Genomic DNA, 18,286 nt, shown 5'->3' with positions numbered 1-18,286 from the left:
ATAGTCATTGCTCTTCTCAATGCATAGTGCACCAGTCTGTCCCCTGTCTCCAAGCCTACACTAACTCTGTAGAGCTGTGATTATTTTCCTATGCATTTGCCCGTGCTTTTTATCTATATTCTTAGAGCTTTTTCTACTCTACCTTGTCTCTTCCTTTAGATTAGTAATCTCATCATGGCATGACTTTCCATGTAACCAGCCCTTCATCCATCATAGTATGATTTCTCAAGAATGATAAAGTAAAATGCTAAAGAAAGGAGATCAAATAGTGTAAGCGAATATTTTTCAAAAGGCTTGCAAAGGGATGGTGATTATCTAAATGTTGGCCTATGTGTCATGAACATCTGAGTCCAATTCAGACACAACAGTGATTCTCCCTGAAGCTGGGAGGGAATACATCCTTCTTTTTCTTCTTGTAAATCAGAAGTAATTTGGTCTCAGGATAGAGAAGGGAGGGAAAAGGGAAGGAAACAGAGACGAGAATGGCAGCTGTGTTCTCCAGTGAACCAGTGATTATTCCAGAATTCATCCCCAAACGGTGGGGACCATGGACCTGCCCCCCAGAGGCTGTGCTCACAGCATTGGGTCTGGTCTTACTGATGTGGCTCTAACACAGCTCTAATTCTTCCTAGGTAGGTGAAATTGTTGCCAGTAGTCTTCTGCAGCCCCTTTTCCTCTTTTAGCCTAGAGTTGTAGAAATTTTTATTGCGGAGAAAGGTTAAAGCATCATTTTAAAGGTTATCCAAAGGCCCTGAATGTGCACAGATTTGTTCCAGGTCATATAATTACCCCACAGGGCCCATGATAGACACTAGGTCTCAGCACTATTGGCCAAGTCCTCACCTCCTGGAAGTTTGTTTTGAAAATTTTAGTCCAATAAGGAGTCAAGCAATATGTTAAGTGCCCTGTTTAAGAACTATGATCTCTAGCTTGGGCCTTCAGAAGGAAGTGTAGGGCAGGTGGCTTACCTGCGGAGATGTCTGAGTGAAGGGAAGTGGTGATGTCTTCAGCCGTTTCTGGCCTCCACACTGAAACTGGAACTACATTCTTGGTTAGGAAATAAAGAAGGAAGTGAAGCAGATTCATCACTGCTTAAGTAGCCTGGTATTCGGAGCTGGGATTCTCGATTCTCTAGCTGTTGATTGAGGCAACAGGAGGAAACTTTCTCATGCACACGCTGGGCCCCAGCTGAGAAGGGCGGGGAACTGCCAGTTGTCAGAATGGACCCACTCACAGGCGTTCTCTGCGTGCTCCGTTCCAAGGAGCTCCCTGGGAACTGCGGCGGGCTCGTGTCTTCTCCAGCATTGCTCAATTCCTCCAGGAAGTTTTCTTTAGGGGAAACCTTTTATACTAGTTCTGCGTGGATAATTGCCAAATGTAGCTCTGATACAACAGCTAAGATTTGTTTGATTATTTGAGTGTTTCAGCCGCCAAATGGACATTACCATTTAAGATTCCCCTTCCTCTTGAAGGAAAATTGGGGCGCCTGGGTGGCTCAGTCGGTTGGGCATCTGACTTCAGCTCAGGTCATGATCTCACGGTTTGTGGGTTCGAGCCCTGCGTCGGGCCCTGTGCTGACAGCTTGGAACCTGAAGCCTGCTTCGGATTCTCTGTCTCCCTCTCTCTCTGTCCATCCCCCACTCATGCTCTGTTTCTCTGTGTCTCTCAAAAATGAATAAACGTTAACAAAAAAAAAAGTGGTTAAGAAAATCAACAGTGAACACATCCGTTCTCCAGGGGCTCAGGAGGGCAGACATAGCAGGTTTTCTGAGCTCTTGGAATCCTAGACAGGCTCTCAGCATTCATTTTTCCTCTAGGAATAGGTTCTTGTTCAGTTGTTAGGAATAAAAAATTCAGCTTGCAAGAACAACTAGTCATTCATCTGAAGTGTTACCTCATGTATAAGGAACCTTGCTTGGCCTTTCCCTCCTTGAAGGCAGGCATGCCTTGAGTCTAGAATAGCACTGTGGAATGAAATGAAGTTCCCATCTTCCTGCCCATGGCCTAATCCAGCCTTGGTTTTCCTCTTTTGTCAAATACTTCACCAGGAAGGAGCCAACCCAAATGTCCTTTGCCTTAATTTGGGCCAGTTTCTTCTTGATTAATTGTCTGGTGATACAATAATTTCTTGATCATTATACCCCGCCCTCCATCACTATTAGGTAGGTATTCCTTAAGTTTTTTTAAAAGGTTGTTTATTATTTATCTTTTATTAAGGAATCTTTATGCCCAAAGTGGGGCTCAAACTCATGACTCCAAGATCAAGAGTCACATGCTTCACCGACTGGCCAGCCAGGCGTCCCTCTTAAAACTTTTCTTATGAGCTTGAGCTTCTCAGAAGAAAGATACTTTTATTTATTTTTTAAAGGCTTTATTTATTTATTTATTTATTTATTTATGTATTTATTTATTTATTTTAATGTTTATTTTTGAGAGAGAGAGAGCATGAGTGTGGGAGAGGCAGAGAGGGAGGGAGACACAGAATCGGAAGCAGGCCCCAGGCTCTGAGCTGTCAGCACAAAGCCCATTGCAGGGCTCGAACTCATGGATCGTGATATCATGACCTGAGCTGAAGTAGGACGTTTCACTGACAGAACCATCCAGGCGCCCCTGGTCTCCATCATTCTTTTTTTTTTTTTTTTAATTTTTTTTTTAATCTTTATTTTTGAGAAAGAGAGAGAGAGACAGAGTGTGAGTGGGGGAGGAACAGAGAGAGGGAGACACAGAATCCGAAGCAGGCTTCAGGCTCCAAGCTGTCAGCACAGAGCCCGACGCGGGGCTCAAACCCACAAACTGTGACAGTATGACCTGAGCCAAAGTCGGACGCTTAATCGACTGAGCCACTCAGGCACCCCTCTCCATCATTCTTAATGATAAAAGCAGGGGCTTGAGCTGACAGGGCAGGGAGGGATGCTGACTTCGAATTCACATTGTGTAGAAGGCACCCCAGACCTCCTAGGTCATTAAACATCAACAAGCCAATGATGTGATTTACTGACTCCATGATATAGGGATGGGGAGCTAACCAAGAGACACTGTGGGTAAAGATAAGCTCCAGGACCCCGATGAGGTCATGTATTTCTGGTGGGAGAGATGGAAAGGATGAAGTTATGCTGGAACCATTTGAGAAGGATGAGTCAGGTCTCAGTGGGTGGTGGATACCTTGTCCTATGTGAAGCAGCCAGGCCATTTGAGAATCTCTGTATCTTTCCTGACATTTGTCAGCCATCTCTAGGTTTTAACCAGTGCTCCTCTTTTTGTTGTTGTTTTTTAACGTTTATTTATTTATTTTGAGAGAGAGAGAATGTGCACACATGAGCAGGGAAGTGGGAGGGAGAGAGAATGAGAATCCCAACGAGGCTCCATGCTTAGCATGGAGTCTGACTTGGGGCTCAATCCCACAAACTGTGAGATCATGGCCTGAGCCGAAATCAAGAGTCGGACGCTTAATTGACTGAGCCACCAAGGTGTCCCATGTGCTCCTCTTCCCAAATATGAAGCTTATGTTATGGTTTTTATGTCACAGGCCCACTTAGTGTTCCATATTTTCCAGACCCTCATGTTTGTTAATGCATACAACTGATTTGTACTTTTGTTCTTCTGCATTGTTTCAAAGCCCACTGTTGCATATTCACAAGGGCACACATTAACAGTAATCACTATGGTATTCAGTGTGGCTCACATCCTTGTGTGATTGACTGTTATCCAGGCTTATTTTTGTTGTTGTTGTTAATTTTTTTTAGACACAGCGTGAGAGGGGGAAGGGCAGAGAAAGGGGGAGACACAGAATTGGAAGCAGGCTCCAGGCTTTGAGCTGTCAGCACAGAGCCAGATGTGGAGCTCTAACTCACAAGCCGTGAGATCATGACCTGAACCAAAGTTGGATGCTTAACTGACTGAGCTACCCAGGCACCCCTATCCAGGCTTATTACAAATACTGAAGTGTAGTTCTTAATTTGCAAGCATAATCCAGAAATGTAGTAATAGGTTGATTTCTGAGGTTGCCTTTCTTCCAGAAATCTGAAAAATTGCAATGACTCTTTTCTGAAAAAAATTATGAATTAAGACTTCGGTCTTCTAGAAGTTCTCATCATGATTATCCTCATTGGACAGCTGAAAAAACATTGGCATGAAAATAACAACTTTCTCTATAACTTAGGTGTTTCATTTACCTCCACAATGTTTACTTATTTTGAGGTAGGTGCAAAGAGAGAAGGGGACAGAGGATCCCAAGCAGACTCTGCACTGACACAGCGAGCTCCATGTGGGGTTCGAACTCATGAACCATGAGGTCATGACCTGAGCTAAAGTCAGATGGCCAATCGACGGAGCCACCCAGGTGCCCCCTCCACAGAGGGTTATTTTAAGAGGGTTTAGATAGGAGCACCTGGGTGTCTCCATCAGTTAAGCGTCTGACTTTGGCTCAGGTCACAATCTCATGGCTTGTGGGTTGGAGCCCTGCATCTGAACCCCGCATCTGAGCTCTGTGTCTGAGCCCTGCATCGGGCTCTGTGCTTACGGCTCAGAGCCTGGACCCTGCTTTAGATTCTGTGTCTCACTCTCTCTCTGCTCCTTCCCTGCGTGTACTCTGTCTCCCTCTCTCAAAAATAAGCAAACAATAAAAAAATGTTGAAGTGAATTAAAAAAAAATTAAGAGGGTTAAGATATATCTGAATGGTCACTAAGAATTTCTGATGGATTTGAAACCTGACCTGCTTAAAGGATTGAATAATCCTAGTTGAATTCTGGCCTATCCAGGTGACCTTGAGAAAGAACTGACAGTTCTTATTTGTGTCAGCCCCGGGACGTTCACCAAGGGGCAAAGGCAAGATGGCTCAGGGCCCCATGTCCACTATTTGTGGCAAAGCCACTTAGAGCTGCTGTCTTGCAGATACGAGGCCCACCCCTTCACCTGTGTCCTGTGACAACAGCATTAAGAGAAAAGATGTTTCTCTCCCATCTCCAAGACAAAGTGAGGGATTGAATTACTCGGGCCCTTTGCCTTGGCCTCAGGCAGGTATATCTGCACTATCACCCGTGTATTGTAGCCATGTCTGACTCCCCATTTCCTGTGCAGGTCGTAAACTAGCCATGGCACTCCCACATACTGCATCAGCCCAAGTATATAGTGCCCAAGTACTATAGCACTGCTTGATCAAATCAAGTAGACACAGATCCTATGATGAGATTTCTGTGGTCAGTTGACACCCTCCCTTTTCTTGTACCAACCAGGAGTGATGTTGCCAATAGCCGAAATCTGGTGGAAGTGAGAACTGGGGAATGTTTGTTGGCAGGGCCACTTCCTACAGTTGTACCCTGAACAAGACTCCCAACTGAGGGGGTGAGTTGGGGCTGAAACTCAGTCTGGGCTCCATCTTGCCCAACCTTGCATTTAACCACTGGGCAGTTTTCTCCAGGATGAAGAGGCACCTTTTCTAATGCACTTAAAGACACCTTGTGAGCAAGAGGTTGTCTAAAGAAATTGCTACACAGGCCCAAAATGGGTCACATATGAGGCTGCTCATGGCAGCATTGTTTTGGGTGCTAGAAAGTTATAGGCACTGGGGGTGCCCATTACTGGAGTATTCAGCAGTCAGGGATGATGGACTGGATGTGCACACAGCAATGTGGATAGGTCTTAAAAACAAAGTGGGGAGGGGCGCCTGGGTGGCGCAGTCGGTTAAGCGTCCGACTTCAGCCAGGTCACGATCTCGCGGTCCGTGAGCTCGAGCCCCGAGTCGGGCTCTGGGCTGATGGCTCAGAGCCTGGAGCCTGTTTCCGATTCTGTGTCTCCCTCTCTCTCTGCCCCTCCCCTGTTCATGCTCTGTCTCTCTCTGTCCCAAAAATAAATAAACGTTGAAAAAAAAATTAAAAAAAAAAACAAAGTGTGGAGTGGAAACAATAAGACAGAGTGAGATCTGTAATACAATGCTATTGTGTAAATTAAAAGACATGCAAACCAGTCATCAACACACATCCACAAGAACACATACAAGCCAAAAAAATATAATTAAATGTATTAGAATGGTTCCTTGCAGGAAGGAAGGATAGGAGTGAGGAGTGGGAATAGGAGAAAATGTAGATACACATACCTAAAAGAGTGGACTTGTCTGGACCAATTAAGGTAATGTGCCATGAACTGAAAAGTGCAATTAATTTAGCAGTCTACACCTGAGGCCTAATAAGTTTTAAAAAATTAGGTGCCCTGGGCCTTGCCATTTAATGCATTCCTCACCCCAGCTATTGACCACCAGCATGGCTAGATCGGCATGATCACTGCTTTTTAATAATCTCATTGACAGAGACTTATATCTGGACTTGTGTGAGCTTCATTATAACATAGCTGTCCTTATCAAACTCAGGTTTGAGTTTGCTATCTCCTGGTCCTTAAAAATTCTTGGAAGTTAACTTGCCTTATCTGTATTATTTTATTTTTCTTGTAGTCATAAATATAAATGAAAACATTTACTTCCCTAGGGATTTTTTTTTTTTTTTAAGTAGGCTTCTTGTCCAGCATGGCACCCAACAGGGGTCTTGAACTCACAACCCTGAGATCAAGGCCTGAACTGAGATCAAGTGTCAGATGCTTAACCAACTGAGCTACCCCGGCACCTGATTCCCTAGGAATTTAATCAATCTATAAAAGCTATGTTAATGAAGAATAGTGACTACAAGGAAGAAAAAAAAAAAAACCCTGAATTCTGTTTGGCCTGGTTTCCACTTATTGCATTCGGCCAAGGCTTGCAGCAGATGGGTCAAAATGGGCCTATCGTCATTGTGACACAGTGTATAAGTTTCTTTCAAGATTCATCTGGAACATTCTAAATCAATGTAATCAAAAAGTACCTGATGGGGGCACCTGGGTGTCTCAGTCAGTTAAGCATCTGACTTCTGCTCAGGACATGATCTCACAGCTTGTGGGTTTGAGCCCCACATCACTCACACTCTGTCTCTCTCTCTCAAAAAATAAACATTAAAAAAATTTTTTTAAAAAGTACCTGATGCATAAAACTTGCACCATTTAACAAATATATGAGTAACTCCAGCACCATTTTTGAGATAGTTCTTGGTCCACTCTGTGTAGCTTAAACAAAACAAAACAAAACAAAAAAAAGGCCTAATACTCTTCAAAGTGGCATAAAGAAAGTTCCCTTTCAGTAGGTATCTGGTAAGTGTTAAGTTAGATTGAATGCCCTTTTGCTATCCATTAAGGGACATCTCTTGCCCCTGTGGTATCTTACATGTATAAGAGAAGGTACCTCTTCCTCCCAGCAACACAGCCCCACAGTCAGGCACAGGTGTAGCAAGTGGAGCTGGATCTCAGCCTAGTAACCTCGTTGGTTATTAAGGGTATAATCGACACAGCTGTAGGACGTGGCCCTGCACACAAATAAGCTCCCCGCCTTTCTCTCTTCCACTAGGTTTCCATGATTTGCAACTTTATTCTGGTTGGTGTTGGAAAGGCAGGCTTGAATGACCATCCTAGTCCCAGTAGAGCAACAGTATCTGCCATCCCACATGCTCTTCTGGAACTTTGCCTTTGCCTCTGTAAAGCTGGAGTCTGATTCTACTCTCTTTGAGTCTGGGTAAGCTTTGGACTTGCTTGCCACCAACACAACACAACACAACACAACACAACACAACACAACACGAGTGACGATGTAATTTCTGAGGTTAGGTTATAAGAAGTGATATAGCATCCACCTTGTTGGCTGGAACACTTGAACTTGGAGCCCTAAGCTGACATGCAAGAAATCTGACTATCCTGAGACTACCAAGCTGCAAGAAAGCCATACCACATGGTGAGGCTGTATGTAGGGCCTGTGGTCACAAGTCCTAGTTTTTGAGTGCTCCAGACTCAGACACCAGACCTGTGAGTAAACAAACTTTAGATGCTTCTAGCTCCCAGTTTTGAAGTCATCACCACACTCTGAATCTCCTCAGCTCAGGCCCCAGATACCTTGGAGCAAAGAGCAGCCATCTTTACTGTGCTGTTTCTGAATTTCTGGCACATGGAATCCACAAGCACCATAAATTGGTTTATTTTATTGTTTTATGTTATACAGCAATAGTAACTAAAATACCTATTATCTTTGATAACACCAAGAAGGAGAATAAAAAAAAAGGAGAGGAAACTTATAAAATTTAAAATTAAAAATTTAAATACATTTAAATTTAAATTTAATTTAAATTTAAAATTAAAAAATTATAAACTACAGGATACAGACAAAATATATCAACAAATACAAGTGACAGATTAGAATAAACCACGACAGAAAGACACTTGTGAAAATCAGGGCAATTTGACCTCTGACTGGATACTAGATGATATTTAAAAAATTATTGTTAATTTTAAAGATGTGATAAAGTGGTTATTGAAAAATGAGTCCTTATTTGTTATGGATACATACCGATGTATTTGCTTATGAAAATATTTGATTTGCTTTAAATTGGATTTAAAATGGAAACGAGGGGGAGGGGAGGGTACAGATAAAACAAGATTGCCATTTTTTAAAATTTAATTTTATTAAAAAAATTAAAAAAAATTTTTTTTCAACATTTATTTATTTTTGGGACAGAGAGAGACAGAGCATGAACGGGGGAGGGGCAGAGAGAGAGGGAGACACAGAATCGGAAACAGGCTCCAGGCTCTGAGCCATCAGCCCAGAGCCTGACGCGGGGCTCGAACTCACGGACCGCAAGATCATGACCTGGCTGAAGTTGGACGTTTAACCGACTGCGCCACCCAGGCGCCCCTAAAAAATTTTTTTTAACGTTTATGCATTTCTGACAGAGACAGAGCATGAGTGGGGGAGGGGCACAGAGAGAGAGAAAGGGAGACACAGGATCTGAAGCAGGCTTTAGCTGTCTACACAGAGCCTGACATGGGGCTCGAACTCACAAACCCCGAGATTACGACCTGAGCTAAAGTCGGCCACCCAACCAACCAAACCACCCAAGCACCCCTAAATTTAATTTAATTTTGGAGAGAGGGAGAGGGGGAGAGAGAGAGAGAGAGAGGGAGGGAGGGAGGGAGGGAGAGAGAGAGAGAGAGAGAGAGAGAGAGAGAGAGAGAGAGAGAGAGAGAATTTTAAGCAGGCTCGACACAGGGCTTGATCCCACAACCCTGGGATCATGCATGGCCCGAGCCGAAATTAAGAGTAGGATGCTTAACTGACTGAGCCACCCAGGTGCCCCAAGATTGCCATATTTTAATAATTGTTGAAGCCAGGTGATAGGTACATGGAGGTTTATTATCTCTACCTTTGTGCATATTTGAAACTTCCCATAAGAAAAAGTTTGCCAGGGTGAGACTCAGGAGGAACTTATTTGTCCTCTGTCCTGTTCTTCCAGGCTGTAGTTATGTGCTAACAGGTGCCAATGATTTAAATAGATTGCCCCTCCTATAAGCAAGACCTCTGTGTACTCCTGGAGGCTTCTTGAGACCCGGGACCCTTCACCCATGTGGGATTTCAGGCAGATCTCAGGACTAAGGAAGAAAGCATAGTCTCAGGCAAATAAATGTTTTAGGCACTCCTCAAATCAGTTTAACTTTGGGTGGCTGGAACTCCCCCTGAAGACAGTATTCTCTTCTCTGATAATACCCAGTCCAGCCCTAGGTATACAGGGGGACATCCATGAATTCCTGGCGAATTGACTGAAGAAAATTCATTGTTCAGGATGCACTAATTAGCTTACTCTGAAGGTTAAGGAGTGTTCGATTTTAAACTTTGAAATATATCTGTCACCAGAAAGACAGGCAAATAGGCTGCATGTTGCTACACAGATGATGTACTTTGGAAGGTCCTTCTGTTTGCTTGCAGGTTCCCTCCCTTGAATAAAGACTATTAACTCATGCTGCAGCCTGCTGCTCTCTGCTTGGCTTTGGCTATGTCACTAAGCCCAAAATAGAAAGTTCTTTTACTGCAGAGCAGGGAAAGAGGTTTAAATTTATCAATTCAAATAACAAAGGGAAGCATTATACTGGCTCTTCTCTGGGGCGGGGGTAGGGTGGGAGGGGTGGGGTGGTGGGGGGGGGGTGGGTAGGGAAGAGATAATGCCTGCTTCATCAAGGAGAAGGAGTGATCTGACACTGGCAGGGGTTGAGACCAAGAGACAAGATTACACTGTGGTGAGTTGGGCTTGTTTCCCATCCTGGCTCCCCTCATTCCCTCCTTCCAACCATGTCACCTCTTTTAGGACATGGGAAAGCAGCTGAGCCACTGAGGAACCAGTCCCAGAAATGTCACTGAAGTTATCAGACTGGAAACAATTCTCTGAGCCAAACCCCTTCTCTCTTAGCTTTGAGAGGAGTCAGTACCTTGCAACAAAGTTACCCAAAAGGGAGATGTATCTTTTCCTTATCAAATGGTCAAAAATTTTTGATGATCCCTAGGGTTAGAAAGAGTTTGTGGAACTTGGCATTCTTGTGTATTGCTGGAGGGAGGTAGACTGAGCCAATCACCTGGAGAGCAACCTGACAACATGGATCTGTGGTATACCAGAGACTGTAGATCTAGAGGCTCTCTGTTTATAGCTGGTGGGAGTGTAAATTGGGTCCATAGACAGACTCTTGTACATGTACAACAGGGAACATTTATAGTATAACATTCATAGCAGCAGTGTGAACAAAAGCTAAATCCTAGAAACAATGCACGTACATGGATGAATTTTAGCAAAGTGAATGGAAAAAACAAATCCCAAAAGATGACATACAGCTTGATGTCCTTTTTATAAAGCTAAGGACAGTTCTGAAAATTTACTCTTTAGGAATATATACACATAGAGCAAAACCACATCAAAAGAAAAGGAAATTAACTTACGATTCAGAATGGTTCCCTTGGGTGGGGAACACAGGAAGATGGTGTGGAAAGCCTTATGCTTCAGTATTGGTTATTGCCGAGGCCCTAGCTTTTGTTTTGGGTTGTAGATTGACAGGGACTGAATATGTTATTAAAATTAATGAATTGGGTGCCTGGGTAGCTGAGTTGGTTAAATATACAACTCTTGGTTTCGGCTCAGGTCATGATCTCACAGTTCGAGAGTTCAAGTCCCTCACTGGGCTTTGCACTGACAGTGTGGAGCCTGCTTGGGATTCTCTCTCTACCTCTTTCTCTGCCCCTTCCCTGTTTGTGCTCAATAAATAAATAAATAAATAAATAAATAAATAAATAAATAAACTGTAAAAATAAATTTAAAAAATTAATGAATTTACCACCAAAATTAACAAGATCAGGCCATCCAGTACCAATTATGGGAGTGTCAGAACAAAGGATTATGGTGAATCCAGTTATTTATGCCAGACATTAAAATAAAACAAAACAAAACAAAAACAGAGTATATATCCTTTGGCACAGTCACTCCACGTCTAAGCATTTATCTTAAGGAATAAATAAAGATGCACACAGACATTTGTGAACAGGACACTTACCATGGTACTTATAAAAATAAGAAACAATCTAATTACCAAACTAAGAGATTAGTTACATAAATTGGGCTGCATTGATATGCTTGAAAACTAGGTAGTCTTTTAGAATCATTCTTTTCTGGAGTGTGTGGGTGGCTCAGTCAGTTAAGCGACTGACTTCAGCTCAGGTCATGATCTCCGTAGTGAGTTTGAGTCCCACATTGGGCTCTGTGCTGACAGCTGGAAGCCTAGAGCCCACTTCGGATTCTGTGTCTCCCTCTTTCTGCCCCTCCCTGACTTACAGTCTCTCTCTCTCTCTTTCTCAAAAATAAACATTAAGAAAACTTTTTTTAGAAATATTCTTTCCAAGGAGTAGTTAACTATATGGGAAAACAGATACATACAGAACAGACACATGCAACATGAACTTTAGTTCACAGTTTTTAATTTCCGATAATATATATCTATGCACACCAAGAAAAGCTGAGAAGGCTATACATCAAAATGATTATAGCCCTCATTTCTGGGTCTTATGATTGTTTCTTCCTGAAACTTGCTGGCAGTTCACAAATTTTCTGCAGTGATCATTAATTCTTTTACAGCCAGAAATAGTTTTATTATAAAAATAGTTAATAATAATAGCTAATGTTGATGGAGTACTTGTTATGTACTAGAGCGTTACATGGATTCATTTATTTAAGGCTTAAAATAACCCTACGGGGTTAGGACCCTATGGGGGTCCTATTATGATCCCCATCATATGAATGAAAATACTGATGTTTAGGGGGTTAAACAACTTTGAGGACACAGAAGCCATAAGAAGTTGTGCCTTGAATCAGGCTTGTAGGAGGTTCTTCAAAGGGTGGGCCTGATTGTAGGCTATTGGTCTCCCTGGTGCAGGATGGCTGTACCAGAGACAATGATCTCCCCGCGAGCAACACTGGGAACTGAACAGGCTGATGTAGAACCTGCAATCCACACCCAGAAAGAGGCCCCCAAGGGGTGTCTGAGCCTGAGCCAACACAAGGCAGCCAACCATCAAATGTGGGTTGGTTGGATGGGGGGCACACATAGGAAAGCCAGGAAAGCCAGCCTCTAAGGGTTTCTGAAGAGCCCCTGTGGGAGATCCCAGAGCAGAGATGTTTTTACTCATGGCTCTGACTAGCTCTCGTCTCCAGCAGCCACTGTAGGATTGGCCTCTAGAGCCTTCGGTGGAGAGGAGGGTGCTCTAGGGATGGGACAGAGCCAGGACTCAGCCGCGGTCTCTTTTCATCACTCATGCTTTAAATATAAGCTCTGATGTGATCAAGGCGCCAGAGATAAAATGCCTTTCTCAAGCTAAGCAGGCAGGATCTGGTATCCAATTTGGACAAGACAGTGGAAAATAGACTCAGGGGGAAAAAATCCCTTGGCCTCAACACCAACACACGGGAGCTGAAGAATTTGACACCTTAACATTGTAGATAGAATAAACAAATGTAGGCATAGTTTCCTATGTTTTCTTAAAAGCATCTAAAATAGATATGATTTAAGAGGGAGTTCTTGTCTGACTTTAACAGCCACTTCTTCTCTTCTCAGCTGAGGAATTCTGGATATCCTTTAAGATGTAGCTCAAGCATCAGCTTCTGTGGAAGTACTTCCCAAGCTGCCCCAAGTAACGATGCCATTCCTCTTCTGTACGTGTTTAATAAATACGTTTACCTGTAGGAATGTCCGTCTTCCACTGCTGGACCATGAGTTCAGTGGACTGTGTTTTATGCGTCTTTGGGTTTTCCCCACTATTCCTGTATTTCTTCCCGTCACCTGTCCTCCACATGCATCTCTATGCCTGTCATGTGGTAAGTGCCAATTAAATGTTGCTTTTGGAACAGAGAGGTATAAAGGCTTGGGGTGTGGTCTTCTAGAATTCTCAGAGCTGGGAATCAAACCCTTTTTTGCATCTACAATACTTGAGAGAATCTGATAAAAGCTAAGAACCTTTCTTTCCCCAGGGAAAAAAGCATATACAAAAGAAAACTCCCAGTTGTACAGCAGTAAGTGCTCTCTCTCTCTCTCTCTCTCTCTCTCTCTCTCTCTCACACACACACACACACACACATGAGTGCATGTAAAACTGGGGAAATATGAATGATAGGTAGGTTGTATCAATATCGATATCAATATCCCAGTTGTGATATTGTACTCTAGTACTGCAAGAGGTTACCAATGGGAAATCAGGATTTCTTTGTATTATTTCTTACAACCACATGAGAATCTAAAATTGTCTCAATAAAAATTTCAGTAAAAAAGAAAATTCCTATACATTATCCTCTGGGAGTTGGTAAGTCCCCATGAATCCACCTATGAATCCTAAACTAAGAGGTCTCCAGTATAGTCCAATCTCTACATTGTTAAATGGGGAAACTGATGGGTAAAGATGTGCTTAAAGTCATACAGATTGTTGATGGCAGAGGTGAGGATGAGCCCAGCACTCTTTTCCTTACACTGCAACTGGTTTCTGGGAGGAAGAGAGTGCTGTCCATTTGGTATTGTTTACTGGACTAAAAGGCAAAGCTAACCTGGTATTTCCTGTTGTGGAGAGAAAGCAGGGCAATTCATTTTCAGAACTGTTTGGTCTCTTTTTTCTTCTCATGGCTTTCTAGGCTGCCTATGCTCAGCCTATGGATCGGGAAGGATCTCCTTTCCAAAGAAGGTGGCTCAGGGGCTGGCAGGCTTTTTGGTTCTGCATAATAAAGAGCCAAATCAAGCAGGCTGGACAAATGGAGGAGGAGGAGAGAAAGAGAAGAAAAAGGATGAGGGTACATCAGAGAAAAGAGAGCAGAAGGGCATGGTACAAGAAGACAGTAGTGGAGGGGACGAGATGGATGTATTTAGGGAATAGGAGCGATGGGGTGGGCTGGATCACAGGCCACTCACTACTGAGCTGCAACCTGTAAGGACATGGATTATTGGTCTATCCTTGGAGATTGCTAGGCATTGAAAGTGTCAGATGGTTCAGTGGTCAAGATCTTCCATTCATGAAAATCATTTGAGTTTTGATGCTAAAGGCTCTCTAGTAGGACTTCGGACTTTGGGCACTGAAACCAGACCTCAGCTCCTCTGCTTACTAGTTATTTTACCTTATACAAGTTACTCAGTCCCTTTGTGCCTCAGTTTCATCATCTGTAAAATGAGGATAATAATAGTACCTCACTCAGGAGTTGTGAGGGAGGAGGGATATAATATACGTAAAGTACTTGGAAGAGTACATAAGTGCTTAATAAATGCTGGCCTTATAACTGTTAACTACTTGACAGAGACTCATTTCCTATTCCTTGTTCCTCCAAAGATGGAGAAAACTGATTAACATCCTTCCTTTAAAAACCATCTACCAACCTGTAGGCACTAAATTACCCATGAGTTTTCTCTTTTCTGCACACAATGTCTGTTCCTTCTTTTGTTTGTGGACCTAATTCTATCACCATCCACCACAATTTAAAGATGAGCATATAAATACCTGATCATTGTGTGTGTGTGGGGAGGTGGGGTGTCTCCCTGTCTGGTGTGCCTTCTAACAGCTTAAGGAATGAACGCTCCTGTCAAGGGAGAGTGTTTCTTTCCATCAGACAGAAGAGCAGTATGGTCCTATCTTCCTATCTTTGCAAATTAATTTCAAAGTACTCCTTAGATGCTTTTGGACTTGCAAATTCATCTGCTTTGGAGAACCTTATTTCTTTTTTGGCGGCGGGGGGGGGGGTTGATTTCTAAATCTTGCCTAGAGTCAAGCTAGAACACTGGTAAACTTGTTAATATGGAAAATATGAACAAAATATAAACAGATTTTCTCTCTGGCTCCCTGCAAAATGCCCCCTCATCTTCTACAGCATCTCTGAGAGTCTTTAGGGAATACTCATATGGGCTCACGAACAAGTTCTCCATTCTTACCCCTCTGCTCTGACAGGTGCCAGGTCTCTGTGCTGTTCCACCAGACTCTGAGGTTTTCCTGTTGCTCTTGTAGGCACTCCCAATCAAGAGAGACCTACAGCCATCAGAGAAGACTCTTCAGAGAGTGTGGGGCTTGAACTGGTCTTGAATGCCAGGGTTCTTATAGATACAAGTGGCTGTCTGAGGAGAAGGGACATGTTGAGCAAAGGAGAAAGTAGGAATGGAGTGGATGAGTACAGTATTTGTCTGAGAGAGGAAGAGGGCCATCTGAGCTGAGGATAAGATCTTTTAATGAGAGGGAAGGTAGAAGAAAAGGCCATATTGAAATGCCGTGTGAGGAGGCCATGTAAGAGATCCACAGGAAGGTGAGACTTCTTTTCACAAGAAAGTTGGGGCCCTTGAGTAATATTCCAGGGCATAGTGGAATATTTAACATAACTATTGGCTACTTGTTGTTTGGGCCTGTGACTCCCCTAATCATGTTTACTCAGGATATCTGAAGATTTTTTCACAATTATGAGCAATATGTTTTCATTACAGAAGAATCAAGTACATAAAAAGAAAAAAAAGAAAAACTCCATTCACCAGAAGCAACTGCTATTAGTACCTCATTGTATAGATTTCTAAAGTCTCATAAACATATACTTATATTTAATAAAATTATGGTACTATCATATATGCTGTTTTATAAGGTATTTGTCACTTAATACTATATTGTGCATAATGTTCCATGTCAATAAACCTATTTCTATGATAAGATTTTTAATACCTGCAAAGTTGGTGACAGTATTTTTAAGGTTTATCCAGCCTTCTGGTAATAAACTTTGCCTTTCATTTCAGAGATTTTATTTTTCCTGTAACAGGGTAAAAAATATTTCCTCTGTAACTGAGAATAGTATCTAGATGTCAGGGACATTACCAAAGGATAATATGGTCATTTCTCTCTCTTTTTTCTTTAGCCAAACTGTAGTAGGTGAGGGAAAGAGCTGTATTATATCTGTGGCAAAATTCCTGGCCACAAAATTTTGGCCACATATATAAAATTCTAATTTCAGGTGAAATGTTAAGTTTAATTGTTCAGAAAACTGCAAAGGAGAAAAACAGGGATAGCTACCAATAAGTTGCAAGTATTTGTGTATCCCTAGTACCAAAATCTTCCAGTAGTTGGGCAGGCCCAGTTGGCCAGAACATGGCAGGCTTCTCATGGGCATAGGCACTAATGTTGACTAATTAGGTCTTTAAGTTGGAATTTCTGGGGCATAAAAGGCCTTGGTGCAAAGTGCATGTTATAAGATATGGCACCCTTTTCAGATAAAAAATTCTGATACAACAGGAACATAAGACTAACCAACTGTATTATTTCTTGAATTTATTCCTCATTGACTTTTTCTCTACACAACAAGCCTTCTGAATGTTTGCACGGTGTCAAGGGAAGAGAGGGGATGTTCTTTTTGTTCCATCTCGACCCTCTTTTCTTGAATCCCCTCCCCCCTCCATCTTCACTTCATCTGATGGCTTTGTGTGTATATGATGTTTTTGATACTGTTATGTTCTGTTTCCATAGCAGGCAATGAAGTGCTCCAACTGGCATTAGGGGATATGTAGGACCAGAGACCACTTAGAACTATGAAAAGTAAGAATATCTCATACTTACTGGACATTTACTATATGCTGTGTTTTACATTCATAATTTCACTGAATTCTCTAAGAACCTTATTATTTGGCAATTATAATTATCCCCACTTTATACATGAGATAATGGAGACTCAGAAAAGTTATGTAACTTGCCAAGCTTCTTAACTAGAATTCAAACCAGGTCCATCTGATTCCAGAGCCATTTCTTACCTATCTGGCTCTACTTTCTGTCTCAGTAAAGCTTAGAAATCAGGCAACTGGAAGGAATAACAACAAAATAAACCTAATGTGAGGCCAAGAGAATTGCTGACAAAACGATGTATCTCATTCTTCCTCCAAGATTTGATGTCAATTTTTATACTTTGGCTAAGAGTACCTATTATCAAGCTATTTGCTCAAGGTCATCTTCCTTCAACCCACCCCCATCATCAGATGATTTTTTTTTTTATAGCTATGTTTAAACATCATGGGCAACACTTAGACTGGCTGTATACTGAATTTGCCATCTGAGCAAAGATTTCTTTCTCAAAGCATATTTACTTACTTTCTGGTTTCTGCCAAGCAATTAAAAGGACAATGTTTTTTTGGTTTGCTTTTACTTTTTTGTTCCAAGCATTCCTCAGCTCTAGAATTTAGACAGTCAGGCCCACTGAGTCAGGACCAGATCAATCAATCTGAAGTTTCAGATCTGTCGGTGAGTATGAGTTCTGCAGAGTAAGAAAACAATCTAGATTCCTTCTAAAGAAAAACACATTCTGATTTAGTTCTGTATTGTTTATAATCACATATGCTTTACTTCATGGCTTGAAAGCTAATAAGAGCTTCCTAGAATTCATTGCTTAAGAAGTTAAGTCATGGCATCTAATTATTTGGCAGGATGTTTTAAGTATATATAATTATATCTTCCCACCATTTTGTGGTGGTGGTGAGCCAAGTAATCTGCATCAAGAGAAAATAAGTAATACCTACATTAGGGCTACCAACTAGGAGCTCACAGCACTTTGGAAAAACCCATTCATTATAATCTTAATACATAGTAGGTGCTCAATACTTTTTTTTTTTTAGGGTAGATAAAACTCATGAGGTTTTTATTGTTTGCTTTTTTAATCACACGACTTCTGAGAATATATCATTTTGTAAATTTCCTTTTGAAAGGAATTTGTTTCTCATGGGAATCATGGTTCAAGGAAACTACTTTAGAAATGCTGCTGCAGATGCATAAAATCTTGATGTCCTCAGTACACATTTGCACCCATTCAGGAGTTTTGTCTGAAACATGAAAGAATGCAGCCCTTAGGGTGTTCAATATTCTTTAATGAA

The 18,286-nt window shown here is 42.0% G+C and overlaps 1 protein-coding gene across 11 annotated transcripts in view; it reads left to right on the top strand.

Moving 5' to 3' along the window:
• The window catches only part of CDKL3 (cyclin dependent kinase like 3), a 101,942-nt gene extending 88,829 nt beyond the window's left edge, over positions 1–13,113 (top strand). For 8 of the 11 annotated variants that reach the window (XR_006598970.1, XR_002158200.3, XR_002158202.3 and 5 more), the window contains 2 exons: positions 7,422–7,586; positions 12,986–13,113. Coding sequence is in view for 1 of the 11 variants with exons in the window: in XM_023255230.2 (XP_023110998.2) it covers positions 12,986–13,017 (32 nt within the window). In the remaining 10 variants the exon portion in view is untranslated. Of the gene's footprint in view, positions 1–7,421; positions 7,587–12,985 lie in introns of those variants that run through there. The other 3 variants (XM_023255230.2, XM_019832038.3, XM_045058945.1) reach the window with 2 other exon arrangements.
• Positions 13,114–18,286: the final 5,173 nt, after the last annotated feature.

Source organism: Felis catus, chromosome A1, assembly GCF_018350175.1.
Source record: "Felis catus isolate Fca126 chromosome A1, F.catus_Fca126_mat1.0, whole genome shotgun sequence".
Lineage (NCBI taxonomy): Eukaryota > Metazoa > Chordata > Mammalia > Carnivora > Felidae > Felis > Felis catus.
This window is presented reverse-complemented; position numbering and strand designations above follow the sequence as displayed.